This window comes from Vidua macroura, chromosome 12 (genome assembly GCF_024509145.1).
Source record: "Vidua macroura isolate BioBank_ID:100142 chromosome 12, ASM2450914v1, whole genome shotgun sequence".
In the NCBI taxonomy this organism is placed as follows: Eukaryota; Metazoa; Chordata; class Aves; order Passeriformes; family Viduidae; genus Vidua; species Vidua macroura.
In genome coordinates this window covers 20,326,435-20,345,850 of record NC_071582.1, presented here as the reverse complement: position 1 = coordinate 20,345,850, position 19,416 = coordinate 20,326,435, and the positions used below count along the sequence as shown (strand labels likewise).

The 19,416-nt window shown below is 41.1% G+C and overlaps 1 protein-coding gene across 20 annotated transcripts in view; it reads left to right on the top strand.

Annotated features, from left to right (window-relative positions):
• MEGF11 (multiple EGF like domains 11) overlaps positions 1–19,416 on the top strand; it is a 271,786-nt gene that overhangs the window by 69,470 nt on the left and 182,900 nt on the right. For 19 of the 20 annotated variants that reach the window (XM_053988365.1, XM_053988361.1, XM_053988362.1 and 16 more), the window contains 5 exons: positions 4,163–4,275; positions 4,872–5,041; positions 8,361–8,484; positions 10,510–10,611; positions 12,104–12,204. In XM_053988365.1, coding sequence (XP_053844340.1) covers positions 8,369–8,484; positions 10,510–10,611; positions 12,104–12,204 — 319 coding nt within the window. In that variant the 5' untranslated portion in view covers positions 4,163–4,275; positions 4,872–5,041; positions 8,361–8,368. The remainder of the gene's footprint in view (positions 1–4,162; positions 4,276–4,871; positions 5,042–8,360; positions 8,485–10,509; positions 10,612–12,103; positions 12,205–19,416) is intronic. The other variant, XM_053988359.1, reaches the window with a different exon arrangement.

The window sequence follows — 19,416 nt, the reverse complement described above, 5'->3', positions numbered from 1 at the left end:
GTCAATAAAGGTGGAGATGCAGAGGTAGCAAACATTATTTCCTTTCTGCCTGGTGAAGATATTGAAGATAAAAAGCTTTTCTCTGTCTGCAGCATTTTTTAAAAATACATGTTTTGCTTCAGTGTTCATTTTATTCCAGTGTTTGGTTTTGTTTTAGTTGGATTGGTACCTCAAAAGTCCAAGGAATTCACCAACTTGAAAGCCAAACTGGAAAAACTGAATCTGGATTTGCAGTGCAGCTCCAAGGCTTGCAAATCAGCCTTCTCCCATAAATACTGCACTGTTTCTGGAAAAGAAGAGATGGATATTTAAAATACGAGCTGTAGCATTGGGATGTGATGGCACTGCTGTAGATCAACAGCCATCAATCTGTGTTACTTAATTTGTCCCTGGCTCAGCTGTTCACTGTACTTGGGACTTTTTTGCTGTTTGTTTCATTTTATTTTCCTCTGAGATAAATGAAGACAAAAAGAAAGGGTCAATTGTTCTTGACAAATAGAAGTAATTTTAAAAAATATATAACCGTAAAGGATATTTTACATTTTCAAATGGCTTTTTTTATTTTCTGACTTTCACAGCACTTTCACAGATCACAGTTAATTTATTTCATGGTGTGTCTATTGAACATCCTTTTATTTTATTGCTTGTTACTCTGATTTTCAGGTCAACTTTATGTGCACTCTTTAAATGCTGTAAAAAAGTCTGTTGGAATAAATAGCTGAGGTGTTTAAACTAAATATTTAGAAACATTATTCCTCATCTGGGCATGGCTGTAACACTCAGGTTGCTTTATTTCTCCTGGTGTTCTGGGGATTGGAGGCCTTTGTTGCTCTAAGTGTCTCAGGAGGCATATGCTGTAATTGTTTGCCATCTTGCACATGGGCTGGGTGGGTGGCTGGGTGTGAGCTCAATTCAAGCTCATTTGGCTTCTCAGTGATGAGCTTTTTGATGAGTGTCAGACACTTTCTCTCCTGATGGAATGTCTGTGGAGGCTTCTCTGAAAAGGCATGGCACAGGGAATATAAATACACTGTTCAATCAGGAGCCAGTGTGACTCCCCACACAGATTCCAGCAGCTTTAACATTCCACTAAGTGAGAGCTGTGGGAGCAGTGGAGAGGACACTGAGCCTGGCCCTTCCTGCCATCCCTGCTGCAGCTCTCAGGTGCAGGGAGCAGCCAAAGGCACAAAGTGCCTCCTCCTGACTTGCCTTGTTTCCCACGTTTTAGTGGAGAGAGTTCAGAGAAAGCTGCCCCAGGAGGGTCTCCAGCCTGCAGGACAATGTCTGGTGAAATCCTTCAGGGCCCAGGGTTTTGCCTTTGTAGCCTCCCAGCACCGAGCTGCTTTGGGCAGAAGGTGCCAGTGGAAGGTCAGCCCCTGTCGCTGGCAGGGCTTGGAAGGACAGCTCAGGCTTAGGCACTACCAGGAGCACAAACACTTCAGTGGGCTTGAGTTTGGATTGATAACTTCAAGGGCCAAATGTTCAAAGGGCTGGCTTCCAGTTTTACACTGGTAGTCGTGTATACAAGTACAAAATTATGGGCAGAAAATCACAGAAAGTCTTTTTCCAAGCTGACCTTTCTGAAAAGGAGCCAGCAATTATGTGGATTTGGGCACTGGTTCAGCAGTGTTTTTAGGTGTTGGTAATGCAATATTTTCATTATATTTCTGCTGGACTATTGATTAACTGTTCAATTATTAAAGAAAAAGAAGTTTAGCGTTGTAGTGAATAATAGCTTTTTGGATGGGTAATTGTGCTTTGCACAAGTGTTCATAGAATTTGTGCAAGAACTGACAAAATCCAGTCTTCACCTCCTTGTGTGCTGATAAGAATCTCATGGAGCGGATGGGCAGTGCCAAACATGTTTGCACATTGTTGCTTCAGTGTATTAACACTTCTCAGTTTGTAAGAAGCTTATTTTCAAAGCACCTGGCAGGTTGGCCACTCCTCTTCCCCTGGGGAAGATACTGAGACTTTGAGAGCTTGCATGTCCTTAACTCCACCTGAAGTTCCAGAGCCCAGTGCTGTGTGTGGGCTCAGATGGAAAACACTGGATGCAGAACTTGGGGGGAATTTGAGCCACCTCAGCCCAGCCCACTCTGCTAAGCCGGTGTCAGGCCTGGAATCTTTGCCAGTGGGATTTAAGCAGAGGCCCAGACACATCCAGCAACCTTTGTCTTGATAAACATATTTCATTAGCCATAACTGAAGTAATTGCCTAGATTCCTTGCCTCTGACACATCTCTGTGGTATTTTGACCCAGTTTTCCTCTGAGTGCACTGGAGGAACAATCTTGAGCTTCCAAAAATAACATTTGATAGATTAAGCAGCACTTACTTCATTATTTATTCTCACTTAGCTGTGGCCAAGCTCCTGATGACTCCAGAAGTCAGCTCTGAAAAGCGTTAGCACTGAAGCAGACTCCATAAGTTATCCCTGGAACTGTAACAATGTTCTCTCTAACAAGCACAACTCACACTGATGTATTTCAGAGCTCAGAAACTTAAAGCAACTTAAAGAGTTTTGGATGTTCAGATCCCATTGGAATCAGCCCCCCAACCCAGTTTTGGAAAACTGAGCAACTGTGGTTCAGAGAGTACAAGGGAGAGCCATGAGGGCACTGCAGCAATTATGACCCTGGTGTGTTTATTCAGGCTTTAAAACAGAGCCTCTAAAATGAGATCTTGGAAATGGAATTGGTTCCTTTGTTGGCACTGAACAGCACCCACTTCACAGGATGATGCAGCAGAGGTGATGACTGTGGGACTGACTGAGCACACAGGACTCGGGGTGCAGGATTTCCCCATAAACTGTGAAAATCTCAGACTTCTGTGTTTATTCTTTCATTTCCCAAGTCATGTTAATTACATGTTAATTCTTGTCTCCTGTCTCCTGCATTAATCGTGCAAGGTGCCAGCAGAGGGAACACAGCAGCCCAGGGCACAGTCTGCTGTTTCTGCTACTTCTTCCATCACCTGAATTTCTCTGTGCTCAGATGATAAGAATCACATTGTCAGTGCTTTTGTATTCAGTACCTGATCCTTCCTGGAAGTGTTTATCTGTTTAAAACAGCTTTAAATTTTCATTAAAAAACAAACAAAACCACAGCCTGTCACGGGCAATATTTCTGTTGGTCATGACAACAACTTTTGGAGGTGACTGGTGAGGTTGAATGGATTTGTTCTTGACTGCCCAGATTAAAACAAGCTGTTCTGAGCAGGTATCCTGATCTCTGCAAATTATCCAGTCCTTTCATGGTATCTCAAGTTATTAATCATAAATGGAGGCATCCAAAAAACCCTGATCAGTTTTGAAACTCATGGCCTCATTTAGCTTTCATAACAGCTTGTTTCGAACAAAATCTGATGTGGAGCCAAATGAAGTGTGTGTTTAAATGATCCCTTGCCTAAACTATCATGAAAATTTCAGATGGGATGAGAAGAAGGAATGCCACCAAGGGCAGCTTGTTGGAAGATTGCTACTACTTAGAGACTAAAATAGTGTAATCAGCAAACACTCCGTCACTTTAATGCTTCTCCAGTGAAATCCAACTTTTTGTTTCCTGGCTCAACCACTCTCTTGCATTTTCCTCAATTGCTCCCACACAAATACTAGGACCAATTTTTATTTTGGCACACCTCATTTTCCTGTTTGGTAGAAACCAGAGTTAAGAACAGAATTATTTATCTTGGTGCATGTAATACATTTTTGAAGAATCAATATGGCTTTGTAAAGCCTTCTTAACCTTGTAAAAGCTCTTCAAAGGAAACATGAGCATCAAGAAGGTGCAGTTAGATTTCCAGGAGGCTTTTGCAAGGTCTCACATCAAACTTCCTGAAAAAAACCTGGACTTTCTTGTTAGGATATTAAAGAAGGAAAAGTCTACATGGGAACAAAATTAGGTAGGAAATGACAAGAAATAAATTTCTGGAGGCTGGGAGGGTGCAAGAGGGATGTGTTACATCCCCCGTGTTCTTCCACTCTTTCCAAGTTCCCTGCTCTTGCCTGAAAGCAGGATAGTGGGATTGGTCTGAAATAGCACAATTATGTTCTGTTATCTAATTATTTTGAATGTTTTGTCCCATTTTTGCCTTGATTTGTTTCCACACCCCCAAACACATTTCCTCTGACCCAGTTTTCTGGTTTTCCTGATTGCTCACAGGTCCAAGTGACTTCCCAAGAGCTTTCTCCCGCTCTCCCGTTGATGTGCCCTGTGTCTCCATGTGCTGGGGATCTGTAAAAACAGGATCCACTGGGAATTTTTAGCACTTTAAGGTAAGACTTTTTAACATGGCTCTTTGCTAAATGAGTCACTTGGAAATTTGTGGGGAAAATTCAGGCTAGGTTAACTGACTGCATAAATATTTCAACTTTATGATCTTCAAAAGTACAGAAGGATTTAAGAAAGGTGTTTGCTAGTGAAAAACACCTCTGCTTACAGCTAGACACAAAATTAGGTTTTTTTTTGCTTGGTTTAGAGCTCACTTCATCTTAAATTGAGGGAAAACATTCAATTTAGAACTCTGTCATGGACTGGAAATTCTTTTTGAATTTCATGTCAAAGTCATGTTATGAAATATTTTTTGACAGAGATGTCAAAATGAAATGTTTCACCACTTCAGGCCCTGAACAGGAAAGTCTCCAATGGTCATTTTTAGTTAGATTTTCTAGCCTGTCAGCCAAGGAAGCAGAGGAGAAATTGAACCTGTAGTTTTGGGTTTCTTTTTTTTCCCTCGACCACTTAAAGTACACACTGGTCTTTTTTTTTCACAAGAATGTTACCAAAACCAAGTCCTTAATGTCTAGGAAAAGCTTTATAGGATATTTATTTCACCCAGTGAGGATTCTTTGAGATCTTATTTTCTTTGCAGGTAGGTCCTACCCTCAGGGGTACTGCTGCAGGAGAGTATCAGACCTGCTTTTTCCACACTCTGATGTTCAGAAGTTTAAAGGATCATCTGCATCTCGAGGTCTCTTTGGAAACCCCAGCACAGTTTCCTCAAAGAAGGTTTTTTGTAAAGAGACTCCGCAGACAAATAAAGTAATGATTTGCCACCTACTAGATTTTCTGTAGCTAAGATTTGGAGCTTTCCTTTCTTTTATGATGGAACCACTGACTTGTATCAATATCATAGGTGAAATAGTGAAATTTTTTCAGAAAGGAGAAAGATGGGAGAAAATGGCCTAAAGAGTAGCAGATACCTCATCAGTTGCGATGAACAGAGTGAGACACTTGTGAAAACAACCTGGTTGTCCTTTGGATTGAAAGACTCTTGCCAAATTTTACCTAAATTGACTTCTTTCACTTCTGCAAAGAAAAATCAGGCCTGGAGAGACAAAAAGTTCAGAGTCCATGTGAGGATTGCACAGACAACCTTTGTGTCATTTATTTTGGTGTTCAGCCTCTCAGGCTGTCTGTCCTGGGAGAGTGGCAGACTCTGGAAATGTTGGAATAATTTGGCCGTAGCTTTAATGGAGTTACATTGACCCCCTCAAGGCTGGTGCTGCCTCCTTGGAGAACCTGAACCCAAATACTGAATTTGAGACAGGAATTTCCTCTGTGCTGTGGTGAGCAGTAAAAGCTGAAAGCCCAGCATTGGATGTCATTACAGGATTTTTTTTTGATATTGGTTTTTAATATGTGTGCTCCTATTTTTAGAGTTTTATTCTGACTCCTTTAATAGCAACCATTCCATTTTTGGTGCGAGGGCTTTTCTATTAACAGTGATCAAAGTGAAATATTTCATTTGAGTTACAAAAAGAGACACTTGAGATGAATGAGGTTCTGCTGGATTTGGGGAGTGGATGGTTCTGATCTTCAATCTGACTTACAAAGTTAGGAAATTAATGACACAAAGCAGCTCCCTCACAAACAGATAATAACAGAGCATCAGCAATAAAAGTTTAGAAAACAGTTTGGAACCTCTTTCTAATGCATGGCAAAAAATATTCTGGATGCTATTAGGGCTTATAAATAATTCTTTGACATTTGTTTGATTTAAAAACTAAACTGAGGCATCATTTTCTTAAGAACAAATTGAGGTCTCTGAGAACTACAGAATTCAAATATGGGGCTGCTTTAGGCCTCATTCTCTTTAGAGGGAGTGAGGCAGCAGGGCTCTATTCTCATTTGTTTTTATTTTGTGGGGAGTACTTTAATATAAAGGATATATAAAATTCAATATAAAGAATGGGTAATTTTCAGCAAGAATGAGTGATCTTAAGAGCCTCTTTCTTTGCATCTGGTGTCTAAGCAAATCTCTTGAAAGTTTGCTTTCTCCTGAACTCAAGGGCACTGGCTTCAGTTGGTACCAAAGGAGAAAATACTGGAGTGAGGGAGAAGTTTGATTTCTAGCTTGAATTAATTATTATTTACCTTTCAGTTCCTGATAACTGATGGAAAGCAAATGCAGGCAATAAATTACTGATTTAAAGTTAGGCTGCCTGTAATTAATGTAGCACAGACCCAGGCTGTTGATGTTGTCCAGAAGTTAACAAACTGAGCACAGAACTATGTTTAGATTGAAGCTCTCTCTGAAGATTTGCATTTCCTGGAGCAGCTTTGCCCACACCTACCCATCAGAAGGAGCTTTCCTTCAGCCCCACTTGCTCAGCCCTGCCCTGTACCAAAGGTGCAGAGGATGAAGAAGGAGGATAAATTACAGCCTGGAAATACAGTGCCAAGACAATTATCCCCTTGCTTTGGCATTATTGCAGTGCTGCCCAGTGTCACAAATAAAGGCATTTTTAGGAGAGAATTGTGCTAAAGGGCTGCCAGTTTGTGCAGCCTCATCCTTGGGTTGTTCACATCCATTGTCCATGCTGTGCTCAGGGAATGTTCAGCTCTGCTCTCCCACAGCTCTGACTTTTGGAACATTGGGACTTTTGGCAGCTCAGCCCCTGCAGAGTCTTTTCCTCCATGGACACGCAGTGCCCAGGACAGGGATAGGGAGTGGCTTTTTGCATAGATACACCCTCGCCTTGTCAGCCCTCTGGATTTCCAGACTGAGCTTTTGCATTGTTGCTGTGGGACTTTGGAAAAGCCCACGGGTAAAAAATGGTCACCCCTTGACTTAAAACCATTTCATGAGGAACATTAGCATTAAATCATGTTAATTAACATTAATATGACTCACATGGCTTAAGACCTATCTTTGGGTTTAGCAGTGCTCTAGGAATAATTTAAAAGATGAGCTATTGCTCCCATTGGGATTTTGACTTGAATCCACTAAAGGCAATGGGTGTCCTTGAACTGGCTAAGAAGGCTCTGGGTCAGGAGGTAATTTCTGAGCAGTTTCCTGGCTCTTCATTCTGCTTTGTGATGGCTTCTTTATGCTGGGCTGTATATCAGGGCCCTGCAGAGCAAACCTCTTAACTTCCCTTTGCTGTTCTGGACCCTGAGGCAATGAGCCATGTGTTTTTTTTGATGATCATATGAAGACTCAATCTATTTTTAGGGCAATCTTGTTGCCAGGAATAATTCTAGGACTTCTGATTTGAATGGTGAATTATGTGTCCGTGTAAATGCCTGAAATGGATATTTAAAAATATTTTTTCCTGACTTAATGTTTTACAGATTAACACCTCTAATGCTGTTACAAAAAAAAAAAGCAATTTCATTTTCTATCTGTTTTGAATTTTTGACTGGTGTCATTGGAGACAACACCACAACTTTGGTTTCAAAGCCCCAAGCAGATGTAAGTCAGTACATTTAACAGATGAGCAGGAAGGTGGTGAAGAGACCACACCCAGTGAATTTTGTACAACCTCTTTCCAGCTGCAATGAAAATATTTTTATTTCATGTTCAGTGTTCTGTGTGATGTGCCCCAATGCACTGACCTCTGTAATTCTCAGTGGTTCCCCATCCAGGGCTTGAGGAGTGCATTGATTTTCCTTCCATCATGCAATAAGCACGAGTCTCACATCCAGCCCATATTGACACCTGTAAACCCCATTTAAATAAATCAAAGGGGGCATTTGGGTATTCTTCCACTTGCCTGTAGGTTGATGGAAGAATAGATTGCTTTAATACCTCGGTGATTTATTTGTCAGTACAGACAGCCTGTCATAAAAATAATCAGTATCAGAAATGTTCTTTGGAAGAATCATTTGGACTATCAATATCTTGGGTGGCTTAATCATCAGATTCATTGCTTTTATTAGGTTTAAATGTATAAATTCCTTTTAGAATGGGTTTGAACTTTTAAAACATTTTACTGTTTAGTTGATTGCTTTTTCAAGTATTTCAGTTTCTGAATAGCTCCACAGTATTTGGATTTGCACAAAAGTAAGGAGGAAAAGGCTTAGAAGGATACTTTCTTCAAAATTGTCTCTAATGGCTTTACTTCTCTTTCTCTAGCTACAACAATGGTGGCACATGTGCTGTTCCAGTGGATTCTAAGAGGGCTTCTTCTGACTTTTCTGCTCAAAACTACTCTGTCCCTAAATCCAGATGATCCCAATGTTTGTAGTCACTGGGAAAGGTAATGTGTAAGCTGCCAATTTTAATTTTTTCTATCATCCATTTCATATTTTTACATTTGGAAGGCAAGCTGAGAGCCATAATTAGCTAAATACCACCATGTCTCAGAAAAGAGATTTGCTTTACAGAAATAGTACTTTGGAGTGCCTTGGAGGGTTTGGATCATCCCAAGGAATTGGTTCTAAGGCTGCAGGTATTGACCACATCCCCCTGTGCCCTTTGGGAAGCTCCTCCAGAGTCTGAGCAGCAGGAATGCACTGAAGTGTTTGCATCCATCATGGAGAGACCCACAGAAATGCTGGCCTTATTCTGTCCTGCTTTTTTCTGCTTGTTGTCCAGCAAGAAAGTTTGAAGCCCTTCCTGCTGCAACATCCTGGCTGTTTTTGTCTGGCTTGAACTTCGGGGCTCTTCCTGCCAAATTCGTGTTGGCATCAAAGAGTGAATGAGAGCACTGAACATGAAAGGCCCTGGAATTTCTTGTTCTCTCTGTTGTTCCAGTGTCCTGGTCCTAAAAGTGGATCTGAGCAGGCCAGTTCCTCTGAGCACAAAGAAACCCACAGCCTTTGATGGGGCTCACACTCACACAGGGGCTGTTTGCAGAGGCTAAAGGTCCTGTACTTCTCAGTTTAACTTGCTAAATTTCCAGTTCTGTTCTCTGGTTCAATTCCACACAAATCTGAATTGCTGTACACTTCAGCAAAATACACCCCTTAACAAAGGTAAAAATAGAATCATATTTAATGACTATGTTTTGAGGCCTTAATTAGAGAATTAACTCTTTGTAGATAATGCAACTGCAAAACAAAAACTGTACAGGAAAAGGATTTTGCAGTCTGTGTGCTGGAAGTGCATTCAGAGCACAGGAATAAAATATTGATTTTGTCTGAAGAAAGTCAGCAACCTAGAGACCCAATCAAGGAGAAACAAAAATTAAATACCAAAATTGATTGGTTGTACTGACCAAGATGACTTTGTTAGTTAGATGTTAATAAATCAAAGGGAAAAGATTGTTAGGGCTATTGCTGGATAATAAACGGGATCGTAAAATAACAATTGAGATTTGCAAGTGTTACTGTCTTACATTAATAATGAGCAATGTAAATATTTTATATTTTGGCATTAGCAGAAGTAAAAACATTATCATCAAACCCAGCAAACAGTGACAGAGGGCAAAGCAGCATCCAGGGGAACCTTGGCTTGTCTAGAAGGGACACGACGAGCAGGGCAGGAGCAGCCCAATCTTCGATTTCAAGCCAGTCAGCCCCTCCAAGAAAATATCTTAGTATTGCCTTGTGGGTGCAATATCCCAGGGCTTAATCACATCTGCAGTCCTGCTGATGAGAGGGAAATCAGCTGCAGAATTAAGACAATCCATATAATGAGTGACCTAGAGGATCTAATTCCTGGGTCTTGACCTGCCTAGGGTGATTTGTGTATTGCTCTCCAAAGATGCTCTAGATCTGATAAAGTGGGGCCTGTGTCCAGACCAGCACCTGAGAGAGGAGTCCCTTGAGCACTGCACACGCCTGCTGTGGGGCAGTGCTCTGCCACCACTGACCCCAACGTGAGATTTGGGTTCTTGTATCGCGGGAGAGGCCCAAACAATAACGAACATAGAACCTGTTGCATGGCTAAGTGGTTTGTGTGGCTAAGTTTTGGATGGAATGCTCAGTTCTTGCTATTGTTGGAGCTCTGTAATTTCTCACCAAATTGCCCAGGTTTTGCCCATATCCATTCACTTTTCACCTTCTAAATTTCCATGAATTTTAGTAATATTTGTTTTTTCCTAAAAGAGAATGGTTTACTGATCACAGTGATATCTCTATGCCTGTATCATGAAGCCAAACATTTCTAAACTTTTCAGGAAGAGGTCTAGCAGAAGGAAGCCCTTTTCTGCTCTTCGCTAATACCCAAAGTTTCTAAGATTCTTGATGTAAATATATTTCATACTGGAGTTCCATGAGCAGCAGATAGAGGGAACTGCAGCTTTTCACAGCCTCTCACCACTTTCCTTGTCCCCCCTCAGCTACGCCGTGACCGTGCAGGAATCTTACGCTCACCCCTTTGACCAGATCTACTACACACGATGCACAGACATCCTCAACTGGTTCAAGTGCACCAGGCACAGGTAAGAGCTCATCCTCAGAAACCTCAGCTTCCTGCTGCCTTTTCATCTCCTCACACACCTCTTGTTTATCCAAAAGTTTGTAGTGCTCCAATGCAAAGACGTGTGTTTGGAACTCCAGGGCATTGAATAGAAATACAGAGATTTTTGCCTCAAGTTTGAGTGAGATAAGTGATAGTCAGTCCCTCATGAAGCCATCCAGGAGAATGTATCATTCCACTGGCCCTGCCATGGGATTGGAAGTGTCTATTCCCTGACCAGAAATGACCAACTCTCTTTTCCGAGTGACTGGTGCATGTCCAAGTTTGTAAAAGGAAGTTCATGCCCCTCCTAAATTGTGAATAATCAGGCATTTGAGGTTTGGTGATAATTAGAAATGGATCTGTGTTAGAATTAGTGCACCCAAATCTGCACTGAAAATCAGGTAAATTGAAGATGGGTCCATTTCTAGGACTGAATGAAAACTTGTACCAAAGAGTTAATTTTTCCCAGGCTGCCGGATATTTCTGTTATATTCATTCTGCTTCCAAAGTATCCTAATAAATATCCACTAATATTCACAATCTTTCAAGGGGGTTTTAGAAGCCTTTTTTTATCTCAACTCTCATGAATTCAGTTGCAAGTTGGCTGTTCAGCACCATCCCAGTGGGACTGTGGCACTTGGCTTTTGAGCTCCTGAGTTACATAGTTTGGAAGTGAACAGAGCTGCAGAGCTTTCTGGAATATTGTATAGATTGGAATGCAGCAGAGTAAATTCGATCAGTTTATCCAACATGAGGGACAATAGATTTTGTTCAATTGAGGTAATTTCCATAAACTAGCAAAGCTGTTTTGAAGTGTTTGCTGTTAAATATGCAGTTAAATATTACCCTTCTAAGGTGCTATCCTTGCTAATGCTGTGAATAAATGTAGGAATGCTTCAGAATGCTAAACACCTTTTAATTTCTGTGGGCTACAGTACTGTGGTGGGAAAAACAGGCTTTAAATACTGAAGTGGGACTATAATGACACTTTGCAAGGTATGGGTGCCTTGGAAGGGTTAGCAAGCAGGAAAAAAATACTTGGGGTTAACTTCTCAAGCTGTGTATTGAAAGCAGTTGCCACTGTGGTAAGGTTTTGTGTAACAGCTGACACAGTGGTCTCTGTTCCTTCCACTGATGAGATCTGACCTTGCTGATGTGCAAAAATAAATCATTTATTCTTGAAGAAACTCCTTGCCCTTGCAGCAGGAGTGGGAAAATGTTTTAAGACAGCAGCTGCCCCAGGAAGAGCTCCAGTGACTGTCATGAGCACTGTGCTCATAACACGAGTCATATTTCAAGCTTCAAAACAAGTATCGATTCCTCCCTTATTGTGGCGTTTATTATCAAAAGGCTTTCATGCATTTGAAAATAATGATTGAATGCTAGCCTTACTATAATTTAACACAAATACCATTGCAGCAGGAGGCATTGATTTTCAATAGCGTCCCATGGCTTTGTGTCTCGTGCTGCAGGATCAGCTACAAGACCGCGTATCGCAGGGGGCTGCGCACGATGTACCGCCGGCGCTCGCAGTGCTGCCCCGGCTACTACGAGAGCGGCGACTACTGCATACGTATGTACACACGGCCCTGGCACAGCTCAGAGAGGCTTTTGGAGCAGCTCTGGTTAAATTAAAGATTCTTTGCATTAGGGTTGATTTTCAGGGCTTTCAGCTGGCGCTGATCGCAGGCAGAATGGCGGGGACGGAATATTTCGGGGTGGTTTGGGTATGTGCATCTCAAGTAAGTAGGGAGAATTTGGCTGGAGTCATTGAGGAGGGAGTTAATGAAGTTCCTCAGTGCCTTCTTGAATCAGAGCGTACTTTGGGGAATAATTAATGCAAGCATTCACCAATGTTAAGGAATTAGGGGAACTGAGAGCACTCAGGAATAAACTACCACATAATTTAAGCAGCAGTGTAAAGGTTCTGCCTCTTACCTTTTAAAGATCTTACTTCATGAGTTAAATGAGTTAAAATCTCATTTTTTTTCACAATGGTGCCCATCAACAATTTAACTTTTTAAAGCTTCTCAAATGTCAGAAGAACTTTCTCCCAACTCTACTTTATAAATAAATACAGAGCTCTGGAGTGTTTTAGGTCAATATGAGGGGGGACAAAAATCAGAATGGATCTTTCAGCAATGCCTAAGAGCTTTGTTAATTAAAAATACCCTACATTAATGTACATTAGTGTCACATGTTTTCAGTATTGCAGCCTTCTGAGTGTTCTGCATGTGCTCAGAAGGAGAGTGGAGATCTCTTGTCTAGGTCTTGTGTCATGAGATTATGACACCAGAAAAACACAAAGAGGTTTTGATCAGCATCAGAATCCACATTTTATTAACAGGTTTATAATGCCATGAAATAAATGTGAAAATGATATAATTATCCAGCTAACCTCAAATATCTTGGCACTGTGCTTTACAGCTATTTCTTTTGAGCTCTGTTGATGTTTTTATCTGAGTTCCTGTGTTGGACTCATATTGTAATACATGAGCAGCTGAAAACCATGAATGGACCCTGATCTCATTTTCAGTGACCTTTAAGCCAAACAGTTACATTCAAGGGCTTTGCACTGTGAAAAATCACCAGCCCATTGAGATAAGGCATTAGAATTATTTTACAGAAAGTGTAATAAGTTGATCTTTTGAAGTGCAAAATGCTGTTAGTCAAGTCCTGAAAAACATTTATTGCAATTTATTATTGTCTTTGCTGGAATCCTTCCTATGGTAAGTATGTACTTACCTTCAAATATCTCAGGTGTCAATACCATGTCAGCAGTTGTTCCACATACTTTTATTACAGTCTTGAATTTCATGACTCACAATCCTGTCTGTCACAGTCCATATTTGTTATCACTTTTCTCCCTGCAATCTATTGATTTTTTATTTTAAATTTTTTTTAATTGCCATACTATTGCAACAATAAATCTCTTCAGACTTTCGGATTCTTTGAGGATATCAACACTTGTTTTGAAGTGGGTTTTTTTGTTAGTGTTAATACTTAATGTTTTGCTGCTGCCAGGCAAATTTTATCTTTCTGTGGTGGAGAAAGAGCAGCATACACTGAAATTTTGTTAATGCAGAGCAGGCAGCAGGTATCTGCTCAGACCAAGAGCCCTGTGTTTGACACAGAGCAGATAATAGTTACACTCTCTCTGCTGTTTACATGTGCAGGAGTCAGGTTCTTGTATTTCATTATCAGCCTGGTGTGTGCTCAGGGACATCTGCTCTCTGTCCTTCCCGGAGGTCGGAGCAGCAACAGCAGCCAAGGGGGAAATGATGTCAGGGAAGAAGTTCTCCATCATGATGGATTCCAGATGCTTGGACTTATTATTTTGCTACTACAAGTAGCCACACAGCAAACAAAAAAAAAAAAAAACAAACCCAAAAAAACCAAACACCCCCCCCCCCCGCAAAAAACAAAACAAAACAAAACAAAAAACCACCCAAAAAAACCAAAACCAAACAGAAAACCTCCTTGAAATTCTCCGAGCCCTCAAACAACAGTTTGGAGGCACAGTATTTTGCTAATGGGATCCTTTTCATGTCACCCCTTTTGTTTGTAACACATCAAACCCTGATCCCATTTGTTTTGTTTTGTTTTTCCACAATTATGTTCCTGTGCCAACAAGCAAATTCTCTCATTCATCATCCTTTGCAGTCAGCAGTGAATTCCATTTTCACTCCTGGAGGCACTTCTCTGCTTTTGCCTTTTTCCATCCCATTTCTTACTTCTCTTTACTCTGTTGTTGTTTTTTTTTTTTTTTTTTTCATTGCTGGTTTTTTTTGTTTGTTTGTTTTTTTTGCTGTTTCCTAACAAGGTTGTCCAGCACTCCTGTCCCATGTTCCTCTAGACACATTCAGTGCTGCTCCTCTAAAGGCAGCTGCTCCAAGAGTGGTCAGGACACAAAATTTGGAGCTTTTCCTGAGCTGCCCCTGGCAGGAAGGGAAGGAAGCTCCAGCCCTGCAGAGAGGGCTCTCCCTGCTCAGCCAGCCCTCTAAAATCCATTCCATTAGCAATCATGGAAGCCACTACAACATGGGGAGGAGGGATACATCCTGCAGTGAGTCTGATGATCAAAAGAAAGTTTGATTAAAAAACAGTGTGTAGATTAAAGGCTAATTGGTTCTTCTTTCATTAATAGCAGTCTTTATTTCTTGCAAAAGTTAAATGGCTTTGTAATTAACAGTGACATGTTTAGACTAGAGAGGGCTGAGTTTAAATCTCTATTAATGACTGTTTCTTGGATTTTAAAACAGAAGTGAAGGCTTTCAGCTACTGTTTTGATCTTCTCCCTTTTCATTTACTGACTTTCAAAAGGATGTCGGATATATGGTTTTATCTTTGTCCTCCTGTTGGGGCTTACTAAATAGATTAAGTCTAATAAAATCTATCCTCAGTTCTAAATAATCACGTTGATCCAGAGCTCTTGCTCTGCCACTTCTCTGGTGTCTTCTTTGCCTTTTTGGCATCTGTATGTGCTGCTACCCAATAAAATGTGGAATTCAGGAACAAGGTCCAATAGTTTAACTGATTGCCTGGTAAATTATACAACTGGCCAGCCCATTAATACTTAGGCTAAACAGTTTTGGGGTATGAAATTGTCTTTGTGCCTCCAAAGGGCCTGAAATATTTTGGGGTTGCAGTGGTATTCAAAAAATCCCCCCTGAAAAATCCTTCAAATGCACATCTGCATTTTTGTTCCCCTTCACTGATACCTTAGAAATGTTGTTACCTTTGTGGGAGCTTTGCAAAACGATTCCCCTTCTCTGAATGTTCTTATACTTGACAGAGCTTTTCCCTGAGCTGTCCCCGAAAACAAACAGCACAGTCTGGGCAGTAAATCAGAGCAGCTATGATTTACTGTACTTTGTATGCTAAGGTAAGCTTTTGGCAGAGCAAATGCATAAACTGCAGAAAATCTTTTTTTAAACAACCACAGGGTTCAACTGCCCTTCAAGGTTTTTGTAAGGATGTTTTAAAATTATATTGCCTAGATTAGTATCTGTGGTAGATAAAGCAGCTCTGAATAGTTTGCTGCTCAAAAAAAAAAAAGAGAAAAAGAATATTACATGGCTCTTTTGTGCTCTTTAGCCTGTGAGGAGATGATAATTGAATAGTTCCCTTTAAGAATATGTCAGGTGGAAAGATGCCCTGTGTGCTAAATGGATGCATTTTTGTCTGAGAGACCAATGCTTTGTTCAGTCTGTCCATTTTAATCTTATTCTTGCACAACAGATTTGTACAGAGGAGACACTTCTTGTGGGGAACAAAGGGTCAGAGACCTGACATCAGAGGGAAGGCAGATGGAACTCTGAGCAGCAGCTACTGCCAGCTGACTTGTGGGCAGAAAAGCACCAACCATGAAACAAAATTTGGGAATTCACCTTTTCTTCACAGATTGAGTTGAGCTTTTAAGTGTTTTCTTCACTCTCCTACCTTACACTCTTTTTCTAATGTCTAAATCTATGCAATGTGACAGGATGTAATAATGACAGGATTAGTGATTTAACAATCTGATTTGCTGCCATTTATCTGTCTTTCAAACCTGCCAAAATTCAGTAGAGTTATAGATGGACCATTTCATGGTGCTTTCCTTTCTTGGCCAAGATATTATTGATCTCAGATTGTTTCTCAACATTCAGCTTTCCACATTACAATTGTCACAAGCATCAGCAGGGCTCCCTGACTTTGACAAATCTTTTTCTAGAGAAATTGTTGGTCTCACTGGTTGAATCTCAGTTTTTACCTACAGTGATATTTCCCTCAGGCCAGAGGCAGGGGACATTATTGTATTAACATGTATTTATTTACCCAGCTTTTCAACTCACCTTTGTTTGATGTCTTTAATGAATTTCAAAAACAAATGAGGAATGTTCTTTTGATAGCTGACTTGGGGAAATTATGCAAATATGAGGCCTGATTGTTTTCAGGAGTTTAAATAATGTTTCATAAATTCTGTAATTGCAATAGCCACGCCAGCTTCCTAGTGTGATGTGTGCATTTATAGTGCAGCCATACGAACATTCCCACCTCAGAACTGCATTCCCATTTACAGGGCTCTGTGGCTAGTGCAGTTTTTGTACTCTTTGACAAGGCTGCCTTATTGCAGCCATATGGTTGGATTGTTAAACATCTGTAGCATAGGAGTAACAATTCCAGAGCTTCCTGCCATCTGGATGAATTACAATCCTTGCAACTCCACGCATATGTTCCAGCAGCACACCGACACCACAGTCGAGTGTGCTCATGATAAGAAGAAAAAGAATGGCTTGTATGATCAGTGCAAAAGTTGTACACTCCTAGAAAACATTGAATCAGCAGCTTAAACTTCCTGAATATTCATAATGTTTATTCATACGTCAGATTTGTTGATTTTTTTTTTCACTTTATAAGGCAGTAGCTCATTAGCATTTTAGAAGAAATGTTGCCCCCCACTTCTCACCTGAATTTTAAATTCCTTGTGGTGAACATTCCTGTAACTTGAAAATATATTGTTTGAAAGCTGCTGGACTTTTAAAATACATTTTTCTTATCTTTATAGACACACATTAAAGCCAGTGCTGGTGCTTTCTGTGAGAGCCTTACTGTTACATTATTCAAGTAGAGAGTCCTGTACATCAATAATGCAACCTAAATTAGGGGAAATGCTATAGCAGGACATAGATACTTCCTATCAGGGGACATTCTTTTTCTCTGTCTGATTTGGGATGTGTGACAGCGAGAAAATGGTGTGGAAAGCCTTTCTGCATATAGTTATTAATTATAGAATTGAAATGACAGTAGGAGACACTTTGAAATTTCTCCCTTTATATGCATTGGAGATGACTCCATACATCTTTTGCCAGTGAAGGACGTAGGGAAAATTATTTGAATCCTTTGTTCCCATCTGAAGGAGAACTGGGAGGAAATGGGCCTTTGCTTGCTCATTCAGAACCTCTTGGAACACAGGAGTGTGAGGACAGAGGGCCACCAGCCCTAGAAGTAGGTCAGTTCAGCAGGTGACACAGATGAAGCCAGTGGGTGGCTGTTTAGCCTGAAGACACTGGAGAGACACCCAGGATGGGAAGGTGGAAGGGTCAGTTCTCATCTCCCATCCATCATTTTGTGTTTGCTCTCAGCCTCTGGATGCTGAAGGATTTGCAAAGATGCTGGTGGTGGAGTAGTGAAATGAAGGAAGGACTTATGGAAGCAGTGCAGGAGAAGGAGGAGAAACAAAATGCTCGTATAAAGGAATGAAAATAGCATAAAGTTGAAAAGGGAGGAATGCTGAAGCTATGTAACGTCTCAAGGGGCTTAATAAATATCAGAGAAAAAAATATGCAGGCATTATGGTTGGAGAAAGATTTAGACTGTTGCTAGTGTAGCAGAAAAAGCTTTTCTGGCTGCTTTAGGCAGTCTCTGTTGGATCAGTATAAAAGCACACTGGGATTGCAGACACAGAAGGAGGCACCGGATCCAGAGCTCCTCATGGTGCTCATGCTAATGGCCTGGATGGCTGGGAGCTTCAGCAGGATCGGAAAAAAGCACAAGAACCATAGAAGTGATTCATTGTTGAGTTCAAAGAAAGAGCCATGCAAAGTTTAGTCCATTAATTTGCCCTCTTTTAGCAAAGTCAGGCTGGTCCCCAGCTGCTCTAAATCAGATCCACCAGGATGTGTCTGGATGCCCTTTCAAATGCTGCTCCTGCTGGGATGCACCTCACAGAGGTTCATGGCAGTCTGCACTGATCCTGCATGGCCTGGAGGCACCAGGGCTGTTCCATAATGCCTTTGTGACCCAGCCCTCCCCATGCTGCTGGGAATACTTGCACAGAATCAAAACAGGGTCCTGTGCATCCCTGGGATGAATGAGGATGTGGACATCCAGAGCATTTGCTCTTTATGGAATTATGAAGACACAAAATTCCGGAAGATTTTCCCCTCCAAAGCAGTTTGCAGTTCATGAGTAGTCCAGGCATGTGCTGAGCCAGGTTAACTCATGGAAATCAATAGGGTCAGAAAGAAGACAAATGTGTGAAATGGAACATGTTTAAAATTGAAATTGGAATCGTAGAATGGTTTGGAAAGGACCTTGAAGGTCAGCTTGTTCCAACCCACAAGTTTTTTTCTTGATCACTCCTTTACATCTTTCTCCCATTAACAGATTTCTCTTGTACTCTGGAGAAGTTTTAAAGCCCAGGAGAAAAGGAAGGAAAGGTAGAGAGAGGAAAAGAAGTTACCTAATTCGAGATGGCCTTTAGAAAGAGCTCCTCATGTACATACAAAATCTGAGCTAACATCTCTTCCTGCTTCCTTTCTGTATTCCTCTGGCTGTGACCTTCCCTGAGCAGTTCCCACACGAACTCTGGATGTCTGGGAAACCACCAGTCAGATGTGGGGGACCATTACCAGGCACATTTCTTCTTGCCCACAAAAAAGAGCTACTGCAACCTCCTGCCAGCTGTCAGTGCCAGTGGCCCCTTCCTCCTTTCTAGGCATCTTATAGACTGAAAATGTAAATAAAACGGATCACTGGCACTGCAAGGGTGGCTGAAGTGCTACAATAGAATGATAACACATGATAACACATGATAACACATGAGAACACATGAGAACACATGAGGACACATGATAACACAGCAGGGGTGTGGGTTAACCCAGTGCCTGCCCCCTCACTGATCCCTGCAGCCGCTCCCATTCCCTTTGTCCAATGGAACAGGAGAAGAGGAAAGAAGAACAAAAGAAAGAAAGCTTGTGGATTGAGATAAAACAAATGAGTGATCCTGAGGAGCAGAGAAAGC